A 25470-nucleotide genomic window follows, 5' to 3' on the forward strand; every position below is an offset into this window, starting at 1 on the left:
CCGCCCATGTGTCATTTATTATATCTGTTCTCCTGCATTTCTATGCAGCCTGGTGTCAACTCTTCACCCTCCTCCACGCTGATCTCACGGACATAGCCTGTCAGCCCAGCTGTCCCATCCCCCATCTATGCATCTCTCTCACCCCCTCCTGTCTGTATTCTAATATCATGCACCTGTGTCTGTTGGCATACCAGTAAGTGATGCTACAAATGTATACTCAAACACTATTGCCGCAGTCGTGCCAAACAGCCCTTGTCGGTGCGCCAGGTCCCATGCACCTCTGCTCGCTCTGTGCATCTCTTCTGCTGGAATACGTGTCTTAGTCGCAATGCGACCAAAACTGCTTATAGAGTGCATGGATTCATTTTGGTATGTGACACTTCTACATTTGTGTGCGAATGAGTCTGTATACAAAGTGCTACAATGCAGCGGCCTCTGCTTTTTTTTTCATGTCAAGGTCCTTTGTACTTCATCTGTGATTTTGGGCATATTTAAAACTAATTCCTAAGCGATTAAGGTTGCAACCTGGTGTTTTTGGTCCAGTTTGAGTGGTGTTTTGCTGCGTCTGCGGTGCGACTAAGACGAATATCAAAAGAGAGTCACTACGCTACATTGCTCAGCTCGCTACGCCATGCATCTCACACCATATGGCGTTTTGAGGCTAGGTGTATGAGGAAACAGCGCACTCAACAAAATAAAGCCTCCCTCAAATGACTGGTAAGCAGAATCAGTTGGCATCTGCATAATTAACAAGTATTGTTTTTTCAACAGCAGGGTGACCAAATTTCATCCTCCTAAATATAAATATGTAAATTAAAATGTCAAGAAGTGGTTTAGTTTACATAAGTGTGAAAAAAACGAAAAGTTTTTAGCTAATTTTCCTTCTCCCCACAGCATTTTCAGTTGGCTTTGATTGACTGTAATCCCTGCACTTTGTCCAAAGCTGAAAGTAAGTATAATACTTGTGTCCTGCTTAGCATGTTATGTACGCTAAAGCTTATAGGATGGTCAGAAATCTTAAGAAGAAGCTAATCATGAGAGTAACTTTCCACATGTTGTGCAGGCTAACGGCCACTCATTCTATGCTTATGCCGATTCTTACAGAGAAAGCAAATGAGGGATCTGTCCGCGCCTCTACCATAAAGTGCAATGGAGATAACTATCTATTGTACAAGTCCAAGCTCAGGTCTTGTCTTTTCCTTAATACCAGGAATGTAATTTAATTGGTCCCCTGCCAGAGTTGTCTCATATGCTTCCTGCTCCAATCTAAATACAGAGCGCTTATTGTACAAGTAACTGAAGAATCAACGCATACCAATTAGACAAGTGGTATCCAAACTGGGTGCTGCAGGGTCCTTGCAGGGGTGTCAACGGGTAGTGGTCCAGGACCAAATCAAATTATTTACGGTCAATGTGATTGGCAGCCACCTGCACTGGTTTTGCTTATCATGAAATATGTAGACAAACAGGAACACAACCCTGTCCTCCACCTCATAACTGATCCTAAGTATGACAGATGGACACTACTTAATTGAAAATAAAATTCTCAAAATAAGAAACTATTGGCTGTGCCATGAAAAAAAAAAATTGATACTCTAGGGCGCACAAATTGACAGTGCTTTAGGTTATAGTCTTCTCAGACTTCAAGGGGGCGATAAAATAGTTTTTTGGGCTCCCAAAACGCAATGGCTGCCTAACTGAGCAATTGTTGCTCCGTTTGGGCGTCCGTGCCGTATGTGCATGCCCAAAAGCACGGGGCTTAGCTGTGTACAGCAGCTAACACTGTCTAAAGTCTTGCTTTGGGCGCCCAAACTGCAGATTTTTTGCACATTTCTGTTTGTCACCTCAGAAGGCTGCAAAAAGGAATGTCTAATCACGGCTATGCATGCCTGAACGGAGCAATAAGTGAATTGTTTAATCGGACTTTTTATAGGGGGTCTAAACTAAAAAAAAAAAAAAAAACATTGAAACGCCCCCAAATGTCTTCCAACAAATTCCTAATGTCAAATATCTTAAAGAAACACCAAGCCTATGTTTTTCTCTTGTATTTGTCCAATGTAAATAAGGGATAACAGTATAAAAATATTCATATTGTGCTTATGTTGATGATTACAGAGATCTTTGCTTAGGGAAGTACATTATTTACCTTCTCTTTCCACTAGTCACTCTGACTGCTGATACGCTTAAGTATGCTTGCTATAATATCCCTTTAATCTGGGATGCCTATGGTTCTGTGGTTGATTATAACGATGTGAAATCCAGGCTTGAATTTAGCCAGCCACAGAACCTGTGTAATTCATGTGTGTCCCGGATTAAAGGGATGATATGGCATGCCTATGCTTAAGTACCCAGATCCCTCATAGCTTAGTTGCATTTTACTTGGTTGAAATGGTATGAAATACATTGTCGGGATCCTGGCGGTCAGAATCTCAACGCCGGGATCTCAAGAGTGTTAACATACTGACACTTGTTGGTCGGTATGCTAACCCTCCTCCTCTCCCTACCCTAACCCCTTTCTCTTTGGTGCCTAACCCTTACCTCCCCCCTAGTGGCTGAACCTAACCCTCCCCCAACCCCGTTACTTACCTTCGGCATCCTGGAGGCCTGTATACTGGCGCCGGTAATGTAAGCGTCGGCATTCTGACCACGGGGATGCCGAACACATACTTACTTGGTTATTTCTTAATGCATACATTTTGCTAAATAGGCATAGCTGCAGCAATGCTCACAATAACACAATCTTTAAGATTCATTGACCAACAATTGCAGTTATGGAGACTTTCATTTCACAGTTGTTGGTGTTGCACCATTCATTGTGCTTTACCAGTGTTCCATCTCTTATGCTGGGTACACACTATGTTATGCCGACGAGTGACATATCGCATAGTTCATCTGCTGGCGTGAGCAGACAATATGTTTGTGAACAACGCCGTTTAGATGACAGGTCGGCCCTGCAGCACAGCCGATGCCTATACCCTACCTTACAGATATATCAGTACATCTGCCTCTGTGTCCGGGCTCTGTAGTTGCTATCCACCCATACACTGCCCGCATCACCCGCTGACACTGACGTCACAACTGGGAGGGCAAATTTAAATGCGCGCCCAGATGTGATGTCTGGCCAGACATATCAAGCGGACGTTTGGTAAGTGTGTACAGCCATTGCCAAAAGTTTTGAAAATGACACAAGTATTGGTTTTCACAAAGTTTCCTCTTTCAGTGTTTTTAGACCTTTTTGTCAGATAATACTATGGTATACTGAAGTAAAATTACAAGCATTTCATAAGTGTCACAATTACATTAAGTTTATGCAAACAGTCAATATTTGCAGTGTTGACCATTCTTTTTCCAAGACCTCTGCAATTCGCCCTGGCATGCTGTCAATCAACTTATGGGCCACATACTGACTGATGACCGCCCATTCTTGCCTAATCAATGCTTGGATTTTGTCAGAATTTGTGGGTTTTTGTTTGTCCACCCGCCTTTTGAGGATTGACCACAAGTTCTCAATGGGATTAAGGAGTTTCCTGGCCATGGACCCAAAATTTAGATGTTTTGTTCCCCAAGCCACTTAGTTATCACTTTTGCCTTATGGCAAGGTGCTCCATCATGCTGGAAAAGGCATTGTTTGTCACCAAACTGTTCTTGGAGGATGTTTTGGTGCCATTCTTTATTCATGGCCGTGTTCTTAGGCAAATTTGTGAGTGAGCCCACTCCCTTGACTGAGAAGCAACACCACACATGAATGGTCTCAGGATGCTTTACTGTTGGCATGACACAGGACTGATGGTAGCGCTCACCTTTCCTTCTCCAGACAAGCGTCTTTCCAGATGCCCCAAACAATCTGAAAGGGGATTTATCTGAGAAAATAACTTTACCCCAGTCCTCAGCAGTCCAATCCCTGTACCTTTTGCAGAATATCAGTCTGTCCCTGATGTTTTTCCTGGAGAGAAGTGGCTTCTTTACTGTCCTTCTTGACACCAGACCATCCTAAAAAAAAGTCCTTCGCCTCACTGTGCTTGAAGATGCACTTACACCTGCCTGCTTCCATTCCTGAGCAAGCTCTGCAATGGTGGTGCCCCGATCCCACAACTGAATCAACTTCAGAAGATATCCTGGCGCTTGTTGGACATTCTTGGGTGCCCTGAAGCCTTCTTCACAATTATTGAACCTCTCCCCTTGAAGTTCTTGATGATCCGATAAATGGTTGATTTAGGTGCAGTCTTACTAGCAGCAATATCCTTGCCTTTGAAGCCCTTTTTGTGCAAAGCAATGATGATTGCACGTGTTACCTTGCAGGTAACCATGGTTCACAGAGGAAGTACAATGATTTCAAGATCCACCCTCCTTTTAAAGCTTCCAGTCTGTTGTGCTAACTCAATCAGCATGACAGAGTGATCTCCAGCCTTGTCCTTGTCAACACTTACCTGTTAACAAGAGAATCACTGACATGATGTGAGCTGGTCTTTGTAGCAGGGCTGAAATGCAGTGGAAATGTTGTTTTTGTCATGGCAAAGAGGGACGCTGCAAATAATTGCAATTCATCTGATCACTCCATGACATTCTAGAGTATATGCAAATTACCATCATAAAAACTGAAGCAGCAGACTTTGTGAAAACCAATACTTGTGTCATTCTCAACTTTTGGCCATGGCTGTATAAATTACCAAATCTGCTGCACGGTCAGCGGGACATTCGGTCAGCAGCTGGGTGGCTTAAGTGTGTACCCAGCTTTACTACTTTTTTGTTTGGTTTTTACATGCATATAGCTGGTCTTAGTGCTGTAACATGAGAGAGCCGACTTTGCTCTCTAACTGGAGGCCAAAGATGATCCGCAAAGTACGGGGGGCATTTATGAAAAATGGTTGCTTTGGATTACAGCATCTCCTTTGTACCATCACATTGACCAGTTTTCAAGTACATTCCTTCCACTGTATCTTTTAGAACATACTACATTTACTTGCCTTTAGCACATGATCTTTAACCACTTAACTGACAAATTCTTTTTCCAAAAACTGCTCAAAATTGTCGGTTTCTTTTATGATTGAATTAGATCAAGAACATAATTTTAAACGTATCCATCACTATTTTATTTGAAAAAAAATATTTTTTCAAACAGTTTACCATAAAAATAGCAATTTTTATGTTATACTGTAGTTATGGCCATTGACAGCTGTACCATCGATGGTCAACCATCGTTAGAAGCCATCATTTGTTTAGCGATTGGTCGAGGAGATCTGTGTAGACCACTACTGCCGATGTTTCCTAATCTTCAATTGAGGGTTGCCATCGATGGTGCAACATTGATGGCCGCCAGCAATGGCAAACCACTTGTTTTCAGTCAGACCATCGATGGCTTGCAAACCATCGATGGTCGGTTTCCATCCCTAATCAGGCTCTGAGATATATATATATATATATCTATCTCTGCTCCTGCTTACACACACACACGTGTTTATTTCTACAGTATATATATATATATAATTATATTTCTTCATGGCCTGGCCTTATAACAATGGGCATCAAGGAGGAGCTGAGGCCCGGATTCCTAGCACAGTGGCGGCTACCAGAGCCGCCGCTGCTGCTTCTACAAAACCAATTGATCACTGTTTCCACTTCCGGAGCCGCAGCGGGAGGGTGTCCCGCTGGCGTCCCGGATACATACCACAGCGGCGGCTCTCACTGAAGGGGGTGGGCCCGGCTGCCCGATCACTGCTGGCCACAGTGATTGGGTCACAGCAGCCGCGGCTACATGAGCCCTGGCTGTTTCCTCTATGGAAAGTCGCCGGGAGGGGGGTACCGACGGTGCCCAATCACTGTGGCCAGCAGTGATCGGGACACAAAGGAGGGGGAGCCGCGGGTGTAGAGAGACCAGAAGGTCCCTCTGAAATAGGCTGCAGCGGGAAGATTAACTTCCCGTAGCAGCCTGGTGGCCATTTGTGACTGGTCATATCAGATACGACCATGTCAGGGAAAGCTCAGTCTGGTATGGTCGTATCTGATACGACCGTGCCAGACAAGTGGTTAAAGTCCTTCATTGATGCAAGATTTTTATCTTTATCTAGCAACAGCTATTACATATAAGCCAAAAACTAAAGCCCTCTTGTTATAATGAATATTTGCTGTATTATTCTTTATAATGACTTTCTAACCTGTCCATATACACCAAACACAGTTTGGCTAATTGTGTGCATATCTCAGGATTTCCAAAATGGGAACTTTTAAAATTGAAATGCACCCAAGGCAAAAGTCTGATTTAAAGTATTTACAAGTTTTTCATGGGAGATAGTACATCAGTATTTAACCCTTCATTATTTTTTCACATTCGATCTTCAAATTTCCTTTAAATGCTTCATATTAACTTCATATTTCCTGTTTGCAACCTTCAAAAGGCCGAAAGCTTTGGAAGCCCTGGCAATTTGGCAGTACAACCTGCTGTTATTTGTAATAAAATGACTTCACTTTAAATGTGCTAAGGCACATCAGGTTATTCTGGCGCTCATCACAGCTTAATAAATCCATATAGCCTTCCTGTTTCTTTCATTTCCTATTGCAATCTGTTCACTGATAAAAAAAGCTTTTTCATTGCAGACCTGTGTTAACGAATTTATGTGGTACTTATAGATTTTTGGCTTCTGAACACGAAAATGACTCCTGATTTTGCATATCACATCACGTTTTTCTGCAAAACGTGTATTTATGAATGTAATTTTTTTAATATTCTTTAAAGTAATAAATGTATTCTGCCTATATTTATTATAAAACATTGTCTTAAATAAATTCAGTCGGTAGTATAGAACTTGCAATTCAGTTCCAGTCATAAAACTCCCCACCCCCTTCCCCACCCCCACAAAGGGCCAGATTAAGGTCCACATGGGCCTGGAGCTGAAATTTACAAAGGGCCTAAACCCCATACTGTCTAAAGAAACATTGCACACACACTACTACTACAAGGTGAGCTGGCGAAGGTGGAACCAAATACAACAGATGCAACACAGTTTTGCCCTGTGCCGGATCATTTTAACCCCTGCCTACCACATCATACACATACACACTACACTACAGTGAAGAACGGTGAACGGTTCCACCAGACGTTAAAGATGTAGAAAAAAGATACCAGGGTCGTTGGGACGTCGGCATGATGGCTGACTACTGCTGGATGATACATAGACGACACAGAAAAAGCTTATAAGCGAAAAGCGACAAAACAAAATTTGAAGTAAAAAAAATACAAGATATTAACGATTTTTTTTCAATAATTATGGTTTTGTTTCTATTGTTTGATTTTATTGTTTTTTTATTATGTAATTAAGAGAAAAACAGTGATATCATCTACACTTCTTCGTATTTCACAATAAATATGTCAAAAACAATTAAACTTCATGTTTTTTCTTAAAAATGTATGTAACCACCTTGTAGGCAAATGTGATGTGGTCATTTTTTTAATATACCATTTCTTGATGTACACAGGAGTATAATTAAGAATATAAAATTATTATTAAAAAAAGCTTTCAATACCTTAAATTTCGCAGACCTGTGTAATGATTGAGCTGCAGTAAAGTGAAGGCAGGTCAGAGCAAAAGTATCATAAATACGGAGTTTAACCATTACCAACATAATCATCAGAAACCTCTCCAGACTTATTCAGTGGTGCCTGATTCAAAAGCACCAAACATGGGTGTCCTCTAACATTTGAGACTGTAAGCCAACCTATGATCTAACAAAAGATTCGATGGACATTCATTGACCATTGTAATGTATCTACTGTGTGCACATGGAGCTGATGCATCATTTATACAAACATTATTTAATATAATGGTTATAGTGCACTCTTTCATTAGTAAGACTTCACAACCTAATTTCTGCCTTTGGTGATTTAGGTAAATTAATGGATGGTGATGTCAGTGGTTGCACAACACAGAGTGAATTAAAGGGAAACTAGCCCCTCACATTTTCTGTTTCATTGTGTCTAGCATCGTGGAATGTATATGATAAACATTGTTTTGCAACATTATACTGTGCATTCTGTCATATCAAGGGAGTTGACTATCATTTATTTTAGAGCATATTTTACAAAATGACAATTATTGTATTACTGACTGGTCAAGGTGATTTTGACAAATTGTAGACTTCAACATGGACAGGTGATTGTCACATTGGTCCTTACAAGACCCTTCATCATGACCCATACCTCTGCTGATGCATGTCAGAGGGTCTACCCTCTTGTGCTTCTCCTTACTTTATTTTCACCTACTTCTTACTCCCCACTAGGGCACCTAACACTTGGTTGCTTATGCGCTGTTGCTTATTTGGATGCTATGGGCACCAATGTAGCAATGTATATTATACTTGTCCTCAATTGTATTTGTATTGTACTGTTAAACTGCATACACACACAATGATTTTCTGAACGATTTTCTGTCAGATTATTTGTCAGATTTTTTAAAGTGAAATGAACGATTTTTTGTACTACAAACGATTTTTGCATATTCCCGATGAAAATCGTTGAGTTGGTCAGTCTGACTAAACTACAAACGTGAATGCGCATGAACGATAATCGTTCATCGTTATAATTTAGAAAGTGAACGATTTTTTCAACGATTGAACGATAAACTATTTCGTTAACGATAATCATTCAAAAAATCGTTGCATGTGTGTATGCACCTTGTCACTTTTTTGTACTTTGTAAGGCGCTGCGGAACACTTGTGGTGCTATATAAATAAACAATAATAATAAAGAGGGTGTGCCTTTTCCAGAAGACTAGAAATTGCACTTTTAGGTTAAGTAAGGAAAGGGGATTATTGTCTTCATTAGCACAAAAAATTTGGCTTTTTAAGTCTGTTAGAAAACCAATGTGACTGATTCAAACCAGTGTTTTAATATAACTTTTTTTTTCTCTTATACAGTTCAGTTTCACATCGCTCACTTGTACGAAACACAGGTAAGATGTGTTTTTTGGGATGCTTTAGTTAAGTAGCTGATTTAAAATAGCAGAATATTCTCAAGAACATGCTTAATGCAGCATTTTAGATGTCGGTTTAGAAGTACTGAAGAATTGCACCCCTGCAAAAATGCTTCATATTAACTATAATAGTTAAATTTTTCCAGATGTAACTTGAAAACAAACTCTCTACCTCATGATTTCTCATGTTCTGCTCCCAACCTCTGTATTGCCCTCCCATGCTCAGACTGGTATCTGTACCCCCTGCTTTAAAACCGTAGGGGCATATCCAATTGGGCGCGAGGTAAAAAATCTTGTGCCCCCTTTCAGATTACCGTGGGTATGTGTGCTCCCAATACCCACGGTATCCAATAAAAAAAAGTGGCTGCAGGGTTTTCAGAACTTAAAATCTTGTGCTGCGTAAAAGAGAAAAAATATTACTTAGCTGGGGGTCTCCATGGCTCCTGATGGCCTCACCTCCATCTTGTTACTGGGGAGGGGGCTGCTGGGAGATGTAGTTCTCCCAGCGCCAGTTCCAGGGAATGGGAGGAAATGCATTGCGGGGTCACACACACTGGGGGTCGCGCATGCACACACTCACTTATACTCACTCATACTCATTCAAACACACACACTGACATACTCACCCTGGTGCAGGAGACTGGGCCCCGACGCTGGATTCAGATGACGCCACTTCGGGTAGGTGAGTAATTAAGGACTAAATAAGCTAATTGGAAACTTCCAAATACTTAAATAGTCCTCTGTCGCCGGGGTCCCAGAGCAAGTCCCGCTGATTTTTCCTAAAATTAACGATTTTAGGAAAAATCAGACTTGCTCTGGAGCTGCGAGAAAAAAGCTGCAGTGATTTCTATAGAAATTACCGCATCCCAATTTCAGTCCCCCTGAATTGAATAGCAAAATCCAGCACCACAGTTTTTTGTTTGTTTTTTTAAAAGCCCGCCCGCAATTGAATATGCCTTTTGCATCCTCCCTCCCTGTTTATGCCCTATTACTTTCAGATTGTAAGTTCAGGTTGTGAGCAGAACCCTTTCCTATTTTTCTATGCAATTTGTAAACTGTAGTAATGTGAATTTTATATATATTAGCTTGAAAATTGTATGTTCCTGCCCCTATGCACATTGCTATGGAACCTTTGTGATTCCATATTGAATAGACACACATACATATTGGGGCTGGTCTAGACCAAGTGGAGCACAGGGCAACATAAGTGGTGCAAAGCATGGCATTTTTTTTTTACATATTGCATACTTTCCTGCAATTTGCGTCTTAATTTAATAGTGTGCTGAGTACTTTGGATTATTATTTTTACTGACACCGCATCACAGATCCGTCTATATTCTACACAACATCACTGATCCCTCTATACCCTACACTGCTGAACTCTATAGCCTACATTACATTACTGACCCCTCTGTACCCTACACTATATTACTGACCCCTCTATACTCTACACAACATCACTGATCCTTCTATACCAGTGGTTCCCAAACTTTTTTGAATCACGGCGCCCTAGAGTATCAGCATTGTTTCTCTTTCATCCACTAGGGGACACTGGAGGTGCTTACGCTGGGGTATAGAGGCGTGGATAACTGGAGCCGGCACTTTAAATAATTTAGAAGTGTGAAGCACCTCCCCCTCTATGCCCCATCAGCCCTCAGTTTAGAAAATGTGCCTACGGAGCTGGTCACAATCTGCTGTGCTCCAGCAATACATATATTTTATTTATTTAGGTTTCTTTATTTTTACATCTTTTGACACTTTTAGGTACCCTTCGCCACCTCTTTAAAGGTGGGGTCCGGGTACCTGGCGTCCTGCCTTATAGGAGGCAGGAAGGAGTGCACAGCGCTTATATGAAAAGCACTGACAGCTCCTTACCACCACAGCACATTCTCAACAAGGAACTGCGCATCCCCCGGCTCCCAGCCCCGCCGCTGCCCAGCGGTTTTACATGTTTAGTATGCTGGGCAGCTAATGTAGAGCGCTACACGCGGCTCCATTGCTCTCCCTCTCCCTCCTCCCGCTGGTAAGCGCGGCACCCGGCTCACCCTGGTGCGGGGCAGCTCATTATGAGGAGGAGGACATTAACAGTAGCGCGGGACAGGTGATAAGTGTGCTACCAGCGCGGCCACCTGCTCTCTTTCCTCCCGCCGGGCTCACCCCCTCCCCGCTGTTACACGCGGGGCAGAGAGGCGGTAAGCGGCCCGCTGTGCCTGGGGAGGGAAGGTTAATGCCCTCAGAAGCCATATTGTAAAGAGGTTGTTAGCCCTTTATGGCGCAAAGAAGGGGGGCGGAGCTTAAAGGCAGCGCGGGTCTCTCTCCCCTACACGGCAAGTGGCTGTATAACAGCAGGGCTGCAGTTCTTAATTACACAGCAGCTCATACTGCATCTCTAACAGGAGATTGCAGTGTAAGAGACACAGAAGGCTGGATTCCTCTGCTGCCACTCCTGTGCTGCGGGACAAGTACACCCCCTGATTACATCCATGGTAAAAAGGCTGTAAGTAACTGGGGTGTAAGTGCAGGGGAATCTGATCTGTGGGAGGGGGGTTTCTCCTCTGTGTCCCACAGCCTTCTTGTTTTTATATGTCTGTGTCTTTTCTGTTTTATGCTGTGTTTTCTCTGGGTGACTGTGTGTACCATGTCCAACAGAACCAAGGCTTCTCAAAGGCTGTTTGTCTGTTCCAAGTGTAACAACAAACAGACCAAGCCACATGCCACTGGGTCCACGTTATGTGATGCTTATATAACAACGGATTCACAGATGGCGATTACTAGCTATCCTGCTTCGCCATGGGCCACTGACATGGTAGGAGTTATGTCAAATTTAACATCGGAGTTGGCTGAGGCGCGCAGGTCTCAACCTCCCTGGGTAGCTGACTTTACCAAGTCTCTAGACACCCTGGTTCAGGTGATGGGTACAGCGGTGCCTACACACTCCACTTCCTACCAAAGCCCGTCTCAAAAGCATATTCTAATGACTGTTTTCAAGTCAGAGGAGTCGGACGAAGAATTCCTTGCCACAGAGGATACCGTAGAGGGTGAATTGGAGGAAGTTTTACAAGAAATTATCAGTGGCCTGGAAACAATTCAAAATTTCAAGACCTGGGTTCAGATCCCACGTCCACTGACTATTTAATGTGTATCCAGAGATGGTGCAGAGGGTAAAGCACCTGGTCTGCTTCTGGGCGTAGTGTTCAGTCTAGCTTCCCTTTTCCATCATCCATGATGGAGAAGTGGGAAACACCTCCTCCTGTAGCTGCGTCTGTTTCCCGTCTCACTAAGAAAACAGCACTCCCGGTGCCGGGAGCTACTGTTTTAAAGGACACTTCGGATCGTAAGTTGGAGACAACACTAAGATCTATATATATACCGCAACGGGAGCTCAACTTAGTCCTACCCTTGTTACCGCCGGTGTTAACAAGGCTGTGGTTTGCTGGGCTGACCAGCTGATTTCAGGTTTGGACTCTGGTAATTCCAGACCAGAATTATGTCTATTAGCAGAACACATCCGTGAGTCTGCAGTTTACTTGGGAGAAGCTTCAAAGGATATTAGTCAGATTAGTGATCGCATATCTGCATCTGCTACTTCAGGACGCAGAGCTCTGTGGTTGCAGGCGGACGCAAAGTCCAAGCGTGCGGTTGAGGGTTTACCATTAACGGGTGACATGCTTTTTGGCCTGGAATGGGACAAGTGTATATCCCAGGCCACGGGGGGGGGGGGGGCGGGCGGGGGGGTGTGTGTGTAAGTCCTCTTTCCTCCCGTCTACAGCTCCAGATCCCAGAAGACCTTGTACTGGACCTTTCTTTCATTCCTTTTGAGCCCCTCATTCCTTTCATGGCCAGAGGTGCTCCTACGCAACCGAGAGGAGGTAGAGGTCATCCACACACGGTTGCACGTAGACCAGAATCTAAACCAGCTGAGAAAACAGGTGGCATGATGGTTTTCTGTCCCACCTGGGGTCTCCTGCGGTGGGAGCCTGCTTGCAAGCATTTCAAGGCTATCAGGTCTCTAGTAGTGTCATCTGTGTTAGTTCCGGTTCCGGAGCATCGGCGAGGTATGGGGTTTTACTCAAGCCTGTTTTGTAGTGCCCAGACCGGAGGGTGCGGTCATGCCCATCTTGAACCTCAAGTCCTTCAACCTGTATCTAAAGATGTATCGTTTCAAAATGGAATCTCTGCAGTCTGTTGTTGCGAGCTTGGAACCAGGTTAGTTCCTATTATCCCTGGATATCAAGGATGCTTATCGCCATGTTCCCATGGGAACCACACCAAGCTTTTCTGCATTTTGCCATATTGAAAGATCATTACCAGTTTCGGGCATTGCCGTTCGTGTTATCCTCGGCTCCCCGCATATTCATGATCGCTCTGCTTCGGTCATCAGGAGTGAACATAATCCATTATTTGGACGATCTGTTGCTCAAGGCTCCATCAGTATCTCTTCTATCAGATCAATCACAGAGGATTTTTATTTATTTATTTCTTCTTCCAACAGACAAGGCCAGGGATATCCGGTGGTTAGTCCAGCTGGTCCTCAGACCAAAGAAGGTGTCAATGCTTCTTTGTCTGTGTCTCTTAGGAAAGATGGTAGCTGCTTTCGAAGCACTACAGTTCGGCTGGTTTCACTCCAGGGGTCAGGGTCTCATCTGCTTCTACAGCGACAGATCCGTCTGAGCCAGTTACCAGAGTGGCCTTCTCTGGTGGACGCAATCCTCCAATCTTTTAGCGGGCCGGAGATTCGGAGTGTGGAACTGGATCATCGTAACTACGGATGCCAGCCTCCGAGGATGGAGAGCAGTAGTCCTCGATTACCACTTTCAGGTTCAAGAGTCCCCTCTAGAACAGAAGTGGGCCATAAATGCGTTGGAACTCAGAGCGAACAATGCTCTGATAGAGGCAACAGAGTTTCTAAAGGGCTCATCCGGTAAGAGTTCAGTCTGTTTTCATCAACGGCCAACAAGGAACTTTGAGTCGCATGGCTATGCGAGAAGTAACTCAGATCCTCCGGTGGGCCGAGAACCAGTAAGTTATCCTGTCGGTGGTATTCATCCCGGGTGTGGACAACTGGGAAGCAGATTACCTAGGTCGACAGGATATCCAGAATGGAAGCTTCATCCAGACGTGTTCAGCGCGCTGATACGTCGATGGGGATGTCCTCAGGTGAACCTCATGGCGTCACGACTGAATTGTTCCCTAGTGTTCACTCTAGCTCCGGCGCGAGGCAGGGCGCCGGAGCTAGAGAGGGCGCGTCCGAGAAGGGGGCGTGGTCATCAAAAAGGGGGCGTGTCTATAAGACGCGTCCCCTTTTCGTCACTCTTGGGGGCGTGCCCGGCACTTAGGAACACGCCGGGCAGCCCCCAAGCCCTGCAGACAGGGAGAATAGATGCTGGACGCATGCGCCCGGCGTCTATTCTCCGGCGGTGACCGGGTCACCGCACATTTCTTCACCTGCGGGACACTGTGACCCGTGGGTGAAGACAGTTCCCGCAGGCTGTTAGGGCAGGTCGCTTTTTGCCTTCCAGAAAGAGGGCAGGGTGCCGCGCTCCGCTAAAACAACCTAGCGGGAACACTAGTTCCCAGTATACGTGTCAAGAACTCGAGATCCACAGGCGGAAGCAGTAGCCGCTCTGACAAGTCAGTGGATCTACGACTTCGTTTACTTTTTTTCTCCGATTCCGCGTCTTCCTTGTCTTCTAAAAAGGGATAAACAAGAGACAGCCTCTGTAATTCTCGTGGCTCAGAACTGGCCTCGAAAAAGTTGGTTCTCGGACCTTTGGTCTCTATTGACAGAAGATCCGTGGTCCTTTCCTATGCGCCCGGATCTTCTACAGCGGGGTTTTTTCATACACCCCAACTTAGCGCAACTGCGTTTAACGGGGTGGCTCTTTTAAACCGATATCCTAAGACGCAGTGGCATCCCAGACGCGGTTATTCCCACCATGATACGTGCCAGGAAGCCAGTTTCGGCTGCGCATGATCATCGCTTCTGGCGTGCTTATATCATGGTGTTCCAGTCAGGGGTCTTCTGTCTAGGACTTTTCGTTTATCCACGGTTTCTGCTTTTCCTTTAGACAGGTCTGGATTCTGACCTTCGTCTAGGAACCTTAAAGGTGCAAGTCTCTGACCTTTCCATTTTCCTTTCAAAGGAAATTGGCCTTCTTTCCTGAGATGCTGACATTCTTTAAGGGGTCTTGCACTCGCAGCACCCTTTCGTACCTCCAATAGCTCCCTGGGATCTAAACTTAGTGCTTCTGTTTCTTCAGTCGCCCATGTTTGAACCTTTGGAGGATGTTGATCTTAAGTACCTGTCTTGAAAGAAGGTCCTCCTTCTGGCTTTTGCTTCGACTCGTAGAGTTTCAGAATGGGGGGGCTATGTCTGATAAGCACCTTACCTTGTGTTTCATGCTGATAGGGCGGAACTCCGGACGGTAGCCGCTTTCCTTCCTGGTACCGTCGTTGGTGGAGGACTCTGGTGGTTCTTCTGCCTTGGATGTGGTTACGGTCTCCGCACCTATGTTGCCAGGACAGCGTCCCTCCTTAAGTTTGAGGTGCTTTTTGTCCTCTATGATGCTGTTTGGAGGGGTTGTCCATCGTCTAAGCAGACTTTGGCACGTAGGATTCAGCTGACTATTCATCTGGCTTATGTTAGTGCCGACCGTCTGCCTCCTTCGTCCATTTCGGCTCATTCCACACGTTCTGTGGGTGCGTCATGGGTGGCCGGTAGAGGAGCCTCCACGTCACAATTGTGCCGTGCGGCCTCTTGGTCTTTAGTTCACATGTTTGTCAAGTTTTACAGATTTGATAGGTTTTTCTTCGGCATCCCGGTTTGGCCGCCTAGTTCTGCAGGCGCCTCAGAGCGCTCTCGCCCGTGGGGGAAAACTTTGGGACATCCCCAGCGTTAAGCACCTCCAGTGTCCCCTAGTGGATGAAAGAGAAAATGGGATTTTGGTACCTACCGGTAAATCCTTTTCTCTGATTCCACAGGTGACACTGGGCGCCCACCTCTGCGCTCTTTGCCTGCCTGTTCGGCTTGTTCTGTATGTTGTATGATAGTTGTGTGTTCTTCTCTCCTTTTCTTACTCCGCTTGGGCTGAGGGCTGATGGGGCATAGAGGGGGAGGAGCTTCACACTTCTAAATTATTTAAAGTGCCGGCTCGAGTTATCCACGCCTCTATACCCCAGCGTAAGCACCTCCAGTGTCCCCTGTGGAATCAGAGAAAAGGATTTACCGGTAGGTACCAAAATCCCATTTTTCACAGCACCCCTAAGCCAAAAGTTTGTTATTGAGAAATTTAGAATTATTTTTTATAAAGTGAAGTAAATTGTGCTTACATGTCATCCATAGGTTGTTATGTGGTGGTGGACAGGTTTGTGCTTCTGTTTGTCCACATATTTACATTACATTGACCATAAATAATTTGATTTGGTGCTGGACCACCAACCTGAGGCACCACTGCAAGTGTCCCAAGGCATCCCAGGGTACACGGCGCACAGTTTGGGAACCACTACTCTATACCCTACACTGCATTACTGACCCCTCTATACAGCCCAGACAGCTGTGAAGAGCCACAGTGGGGTTGAGGATAGCAAGAGGCGGCTGATGAGATCCGCTGCCTCCGTCAATACTATGTAACAGAAGGATGTCTCTTAGAGACATTCTTTATTTATTTATTCATTTAGTTTTGCTATTGGGACTCTGTAGCGCCATCCAGGGGCCAGTGCTACGGGCGACGGCTGTCAGCCCTCCCTTTGAATCAACACTAATATATATATATCTCCAAAGGTGCGGCACTCCAGTACAAAAAACTACATACAAAAAACCTGGCTTTAGCATCGACGTTTCAGTTTATAAACCAAACTGTTTTCAAAATGTACAAAATTTTATTACATCCTACCTTAATATACCACCAGACACCACGTGTAAATCCACAGGTTCGGCGCCCCGGGGCAGCGCACTCCACATGACATGAATAACAATCCCATCACTAAGCAACCAAAAACAATAGCAAACTGTCAGAGAAAAATAGAATAATGTATTTTTCAACATAAATAACTGTATACTAAATGTCCACATTTATCAATAATACATTATGCCCCACTTCTCGGATGTTAATGAAACAATCTATAAATCCTCATGACAAACGCAGAGAATATTTTAAACAGACCTAAATCTATTGCTGAGCCATATTAAATAAACTAAATGAATGATTCCCAATCGCCAATCCAAATGGGTCACTTACACTAATTCTGTATGCAACTCACAATATTATTAAACAAATTAATAATGAACTTATGGAAGCTGAAAAGATTGTTACTTTATATTTAATATCTACAAGTAGATTCACCCAATGATTCAGAGCATCATCCAATCTATCAAAACCATAGATAATGGATTAGTTCATATTAGACAACACCGAAAAAAGGGGATGTAGGTCCTCAAAATACCAGATATAATGAAAATAGATACCAAAAGGGACCTCTGGTCTGCCCTGAATCAAAAATTTACACGTAACGCATCGACATTTAAACCATCCATTCTGTTTAAGTGATAAAAAATGTTTATGGCCTCATACATTTTTTGAGCTAAAATTTGTTTTCACTAAGATGTCGTGAAAATTTCTAGCCTTAGAGTAACATGGCATTAAATCAGTATCACCCAATCCCAAATCGGGATCTGATGAAATTAGGGGCCATCATTTTTTGGATGCTTTATTGATATCAGGGGAAAGAGTGTTATATTCAGATCCCCATGTGAATTTATCTTCCTAATGTTTGTTTTTCCTTTTGCCTAACAATTGCTCTCTATTCAAACTTAGAACTCTCTGTTTAGTGGTTTCAAGATGTTGTCTATTATAACCACGATTCTCAATTTTTTTTTAATGAAATTATCAATTTGGGTAACTGCCTTTCTTAATCACTATTGATCCTAAGAACCTGGATCATTTGAGAATAAGGCACCCCAAGTTTTAAACTCGTACGGTGGCAACTCTGATATTGCAAAAGTGTGTTTCTATCAGTTGATTTAGAAAATATTGCAGTTATATTACCATTATCTTTACCAATCCTAATGTCAAGAAAGTCAATACTTTCCTGGCTCATGATTTATGTAAAGTTCACCGGACAGTTGGGTCAGATTATGAACATTCATAAAATCAATAAACATCTGTTGTGGTCCTTTCCATAAAATCAACAATAGTCAATGAAGCATATGAAGAAAACAATTTTGCAAGTTATCTCATCCCTACTAAAAAAAACACATCTTCCTAGATCTGAAACGTATATATGCATTTGCATAAACCGGGGCCACTGAGGAGCACATAGCACAACCGTTTTTTTGTTGATAATAAACACCATCGAACAAAAAAGTTTTTAGTAAGAATGAGTTCAAGCAATTGAATGTAAATCTCAACATGACATGGATCCAAACCACTATCCTCCAAAAGAAGTTTTCTAACTGCATATAATTCATCACTATAGGGAATCACCGTGTATAGATTTGATACATCAACAGTTATAAACCATATATCTGAAAGATCTAATTTGATTTCCTGCAACTTATTTAACAACGTAGTATCAACAGGAATTGTGGTTTTCTCTGAATCAAGGGTTGTAGAATTGAATCTAACAACATTGAAGTAGGTTGGAGCAATGAGCCTCTCGCCGAGATAATAGGTTGGCCGGAAGGAGGGATACCCTTATGTATCTTATGGAGCGTATAAATAATAGAAGTAATGGGACACTGGGGGAATAAGATAGATAACTCCTCATTGATTAAGGATGCATTTTTTGCCAATGTCAATAATTCAGACAATTCCTTTTTAAAGTTTTGTGTATGATCATCACTTAATTTCTGATAGACATTTGTATTGCCTAACTGGCGTAGAATCTCGTGAACATAGTCTGATGTATCCTGTAACACAATGCTTCCACCCTTATTGGTAGGTCGAATAGTTATATTTTTGTTAGCCAGACAATGTAATGCTTGTCTCTACAAACTAGATAAATTCGAATGCATTGGCACCTTTTCCTTAGCTTTCTGTCACTTCACGAGTCCGGAGAAAAGTTTTAATTGAAGCATTGGTTGATTGGGGGTCAAAAGTAGATTTAACACTTAATTTCTTCAATTTGTCTTGAACTTTATCCCTGACTTCCACCATTTGTGTACTTTTATTAAAGAATTCTTTCAATTCTAAACGTCTATGCAGATTAAACCTATTTGCCATTTGAAGTCATCGAATGTATTCGATGGTATGAATGAAAGCCCCTTATTCAGTAGGCTAATTTTGCTCTTCGTGAGAATATGTGAGGATAACTTGAATATTACCTCCTCCTGGGCAATGGTGTTTTTTGCCATGTTTTCTCTCATTTATTTTGTCCACCTCGTCTGGTATAGTGCCGGGTGCCATGGGGTTTCGGGTACGTGTAGTAACCCCTAAAGGGCCAGATGGTAATCTTCTCGAGCTAAATTTGGGGGCATCGGTGTCACTGGTACTATAAAAATCTTGTGATGAATCTGTATCCACAAGGACCTTAGATTGATTTCTTCTAAAGAAAGGTTTTCTCCTCCAAAAATCAGTTTGTCCACCAGACAACCAACGATATACCTGATGCTTCTCATAGTCCATTTCAACATTTTGTATTTCTCCTCCTTGAATTTAATTAAATCATGCCTATATTTACTGATCTGATTATTCAATTTCTCCAACCAATCAACCTCTTTATCCGCCTGCAACAAAGGTAGGTGGGATACCTCAAACTTATTGATCTTATCCACAATCTTTAATAACTCTTTTTTTTTTTTTTTTTTATTGTTCTATCACCAGCAAAAGTAGATCAAAGGAACACTTATTCAATATTGCAATCCACTTTTTGCAAATGCTGGATCATACCGACCAATAGTAGGACAGTTTTTAATCCTAAATTGTCTGGGGATTTTTTTAGTTTTGAAATAATCACTTAATGAAATGCCATGCAAGTCGACACTTGTGACTGGATATATAGGTGTTTGGTAGTATCTGCCATGTATGATGATAGGACACATTGAGACTGTTGTTCTTATGATATTTGTTTGCAACAGATGTTTCATTGGTTAAAATGTCCTGAAGAAGGTTCACGTAGAACCAAAATGTTGACATAAAGACATTATTCAATGCATATGATAATGTAAAGCAACAATGTGGTGATAATAAGCCCAAATAAAAAATTACTAGTTTTGAAAAAATTACTTTGGAGAGTGCCCTTGTTCATAGATAATGAACAAAATCTATTTGATATATTATTTGAATCTGTTGGATTCTAGTGGCACCCCCCCCCCCCCCCCCGGTGGCGTATTTAGTAGGTGAGAGTGCAAGTTTCACCCCCCCTTTGCATTTTTCATAACCTGTAATTAGAATTGATTGTTTGAAGGTGCGCATCATTTCATTCCAAACAACATTTAGGACAACATAGCAGAAAACCTCAGCGTGCATAACTATTCACCCCCCTAAAGTCTGTACTTTGACCAGTCATCTTTTGTGGCAATTACAGCTGCAATTTGCTTTGGGTAAGTCTCTATGAGCTTGCCACATCTTGCCCCTGGGATTTTTTCCCATTCCTCAAGGCAAAACTGCTCCAGCTCCTTCATGTTGGATGGTTTCCGCTTGTGAACAGCAATCTTCAAGTCTGACCACAGATTCTCAATTGGATTGAGATCTGGGCTTTGACTAGGCCATTCCAGCACATTTAAATGTTTCCCCATAAACCACTCAAGTGTTGCTTTCGCAATATGCTTCGGGCCATTGTCCTGCTGGAAGGTGAACCTCCATCTCAAATCACAGGCAGACAAACAGGTTTTGCTCAACAATATCCCTGTATTTAACACCATCCACCTTTCCCTCAACTTAAATCAGTTTCCCAGTCCCTGCTGCTGAAAAACATCCCCACAGCATGATGCTGCCACCACCATTTTTCACTGTGGGGATGGTGTTCTTGGGGTGATGGGATGTGTTGGTTTTGCACCAGACATGGCGTTTTCCTTGGTTGCCGAAAAGTAAAATTTTAGTCTCATCTAACCAGAGCACCTTCCTCCATACATTTGGGGAGTCGCCCACATGCCTTTTGGCAAACTCAGATCGTGTTTTCTTATTTTTATCACTAAGTAATGGCTTTTTTCTGGCCACTCTTCCATAAAGCCCAGGTCTGTGGAGTGTACGGCTTATTGTGGTCACATGCACAGATACACCAGATCTGCTATGGAACTCTGCAGCTCCTTCAGGGTTACCTTTGGTCTCTGTGCTGCCGCTCTGATTAATGCCCTCCTTGCCCGGTCTGAGTTTTTTTGTGGGAAGTCCTCTCTTGGCAGGTTTGTTGTGGTACCATGTTCTTTCCATTTGATGATGATGGATTGATGGTGCTCCGGGGGACCATCAAAGATTTGGATATTTTTTTTTTTATATAACCCAACCCAGAATTGTACTTCTTAACAAATTTGTCCCTGACTTGCTTAGTGCTGTTGCAGCATCTGGGGCCTTTCAGAAAAGGTGTTTATATACTGACAGATCATGTGACACTTAGATTTCACACAGGTGGACTTCATTTCACTTATGTGACTTCTGAAGGTAATTGGTTGCACCAGAACTTTTGAGGAGCTTCATAGCAAAGGGGGCGATTACATATGCACATGCCAATTTTCAGAATTTTTATTTATAAAGATTCTTTTTTTATATATATTTTTCTCATTTCACTTCACGAAATAGACTATTTTGTGCAGATCCATCACATAAAATTCAGATAAAAAAAAAATTACAGCTTGTAATGTAACAAAAAAGGTAAAAAGTCAAGGGGGGTGAATACTTTTGCAATGCACTGTGTGTGTGTGTAAATATATATATATATATATATATATATATATATATATATATATTAGGGATGTGCAGGCTCGGTTCTACTCGGTTCCGTTCGGTTCTTTTTGCCGGATCTTATTGGGTTTCAGCTGTCACGAGTTTTGGATAGCCAATAAGATTCGGTAAAAAGAACCGAACGGAACCGAGTAGAACCGAGCCTGCACATCCCTAATATATATATATATATATATATATATATATATATATATATATATATATACACCAAGAAACAAAACTGTGGCACTCCAAATTAATTGCTGTAAAAAGATATATATTTGGCAATACTCTTGCCGACGTTTCAGAGCTGCGCTCTTTTATCAAGGCAGCCAAATATACAGTACTGACATCAAAAGTGACAAACAAGACATGTAAATAACACTCACCTTAAGTAGGAGGTGAAAGATACTGGTCTGAAGCAGACCGGGCAGAACGCGTCCGCGCCGGGGTCCCGTCGCGATGACGTCAGCCCGCCGCGACAAGGTTGCCAAGCAATCGCAACTGGGCTTGGCAACCACGGTCTGCTAAACAGACTGCGGTGATGTCTATAAGGAAAAGGACATGATACTTTCAAGAATGGTACAATCAGGCACATCTATATAATGTCTATATCAGGTAGCCCACTGCTGTCCACTAGAGTGGCACAAAGGACACGTGTACATTAATAATCACAACAATGATCACGTGTACATGGACATTAAATAAAGTACATGAATACTAACAGGCAATGTGAATAGTCAAAGAATGCATCATATAAACACAGAATCTCAAGCAAGCCACAAGGACACTTTGCCCTGCATGTGATATATAGAATAAAGAAACGATAGATGCAGAAAAACACTGAATAAGGACCATGAACTGTTCTATGTAGGAGAAATAAAGGCATCACCACAGGTATCAATAAATGAACTAGTAAATAAGTTGTGGACCAAGAGAGTATTGTAAATAGCATAAGTAGTTAACTATAAAGCTTTCCAATTAATTTTCCCATTAAGTCCACAGGGTGCAATGGGGTCTAGTTCATAAATCCAGCGTGCCTCCAGGCGCAATAAATTATTTTCATGGTCCCCTCCCCTGATGGAACTGGGTATCTGGTCAATGACCATATGTTTAAGTGAAGACAATGAATGTCCTGATTCCAGGAAGTGTCGGGCTACTGGTTGTTCTGAAAAGCCCCTGTTCAGGGCTAGTTTAATTGCTGACCTGTGTAACGCCATTCTTTCTCTGATGGTCCGGATTGTTTTGCCAATGTAATAAAGTCCACATGAACACATAATCACATAAATGGCAAATGTAGACAAACAGTTCAGCACAAAACGATGTGGTTCTTTTTATCCTTATGTGGGTGTTTAAAGGAATTGCCAATTAACATGTGTTGGCATGTAGTGCAGTGTAAGCACTTATAACATCCTGGGGGTCTCTGTATAAATGAAACTGGCGGTCTATCTGGATGAGCAAATCCTGTAATATCAGTGTGCACCACTATATCTCTTATGTTACGGCCCCTAGTGTAACAGGCCATCGGTTTTTTATTACAAAGGCCTGGTAAGTCTTTATCAGTGGTAATAATAGGCCAGAGTGCTCGACTAGCACGTTGAACCACTGGGCTGGAAGTTTGGAATCGCTGTTTCCAAGGGATGATATCCCTATGTGGCTTGATTGATGGATGTAATAATTCCTCTCTAGTAATTTGGAGAACTTCTTCTTTCTGGCGCTTCAACATCCCCAGATCATATCCTTTAGGCACAAATTTGTCAATGATTTTATCAAGTTCAAGGCGAGTGTTCAAAGGGTCACTTGAGATTCTGGAAACCCTCAGCATCTGTGATTTGGGGAGGCCTTGTTTAAGTGGTTTGGGATGGTGACTACTAGCCAGAAGTAGTGTGTTTCTATAAGTGGGTTTACTATATACATCTGTACGTATTTGGCCATTATCAACTGTAACTTGTAAATCAAGATAACTAATGGTGTGTCCACTGTAGAGTCCCGATTATTAATCCGGACCATCAAGCCTTAAGTTACTCTTCACCTCCCGTCCATAATAGGAACAAGTCATCGATATATCTACAATACATCAATATCTCACCCGAAATGGCAATGTCGTCAAAAAACATGTGGTGTTCTTCTTTAAACATGTAGATGTTTGCATATGAGGGGGCGACGTTACTGCCCATGGCACAGCCGCGAAGTTGTTGATAAAAAGATCCATCGTATAGGAAGTAATTGCGGGTAAGCGTGAGTTGTAGAAGGGTCATAAAGAGATCGATATCAATATTAGAGGCTTGTTCCTTGAGTAAGAAGTTGTGTTGCTGCAAGGCCTTCCTGATGGGGGATGGATGTATATAGACTATTGACACTGCTTCATCAACAAGCCTAGTGGAAGTTTTTAATGAGGCATTGGAGGATTGGGGATCAAAATTAGAACAACTACGTGATGTGATGAAATTGTGTGGCTCCAAGGTACTGGTGGATGGTTTATCTTGAATGACTTCCTGCAGGCGTAGTTTACGGGAAAATCGATGGGCATCTAGTTGCCAGGTGAATTCGTCATGGTAGGAAGTGGGGACAAATGACAAGCCTTTGATTAGAACTTGTATTTCCTCGGGTGATAGGCTGCGAGAAGAAAGATTATATATCAGATTTTCTTTCTGGAGGGCTGCCCTTTTCTGTCTTTGGTTTTGGTGGGCGGCCTCTTGTCACCGGTTCTGCCGGAGGATTGATAGTCTCGCCTAAAGGGACTGGTACCAGTAGGCTCAGAAGTGTCATCCGAATCTCTGATGGCAAAGTCGCTATCACTATTAGAAGCATGAACATCCCTCGTTTGATTCTCCCTGCGTTTTCTCCAACTGGCCCTCTCTCGATAAGGCGCCTGGGTACCTGGTCGTACATCAGACCCCATGAGCCACCGGTATACGCGGTTTTCTTCATGATCATTAATCACTAAGTGTTTATTTTTCTTACATTTAATTAAATCACGGCGATAATTATCACACTGTTGTTCTATTTTTTTTAATCCAATCTCTACTGCCCTCTTGTTCCAGAGTCACTTTATGTTGTGATTAAAATGCCATCTCGTCTTTAGTAAATTTAAGTTCCCTACTGGCCTCAGCAATCACTAAGAGCATTAAATCCATGCTACATTTATTTTAATATGCCGATCCATTTCTTGCAAAAGGCCGGATTGTAGCGCCCAATAGTGGGCATATTACGGACCCTGAAGCCACGTGGGATCATTTGGTCTCTGAAGTATTCTGATAAAGAAATGCCATGCAGAAGAAAATTGATTTCACGTTTCTTCAATTTTAAATATGGTTGTGTTAATTCATCTATGCCCTGGGCTTTATCATCAACCGGCCACTGGTCCTTGAACAAAATGGCCTGGGCTTCAGCGTCTGTATAACTATGTACATTGCCTTTAGTGCCTTATGTGTTTGTGTGTGTGTGTTTATATATCCATCCATACATCGGTGCCCCCTAATTTTTCAAATCGGGACAAAAGACGTGTGCCTAAAAAAGGGGTGTGGCCTCATGGGAAAAGGGCATGAGAAATCTGATTTTGTCCTGCAATGAAGAAGTGGTACCAATCCCATTGTACCCACTGGATCCAGGTGCCACTACCAAATAGTGAATCC

The 25470-nt window shown here is 42.7% G+C and overlaps 1 protein-coding gene across 8 annotated transcripts in view; it reads left to right on the plus strand.

The window, feature by feature from the left end:
* KDM6A (lysine demethylase 6A) overlaps positions 1–25470 on the plus strand; it is a 179300-nt gene that overhangs the window by 87139 nt on the left and 66691 nt on the right. For all 8 annotated transcript variants that reach the window (XM_088444933.1, XM_088444935.1, XM_088444937.1 and 5 more), the window contains 2 exons: positions 895–949; positions 8908–8942. In XM_088444933.1, coding sequence (XP_088301059.1) covers positions 895–949; positions 8908–8942 — 90 coding nt within the window. The remainder of the gene's footprint in view (positions 1–894; positions 950–8907; positions 8943–25470) is intronic.

This window comes from Taudactylus pleione, unplaced genomic scaffold (assembly GCF_031769625.1).
Source record: "Taudactylus pleione unplaced genomic scaffold, aTauple2 ptg000374l, whole genome shotgun sequence".
Taxonomy (NCBI): Eukaryota; Metazoa; Chordata; class Amphibia; order Anura; family Myobatrachidae; genus Taudactylus; species Taudactylus pleione.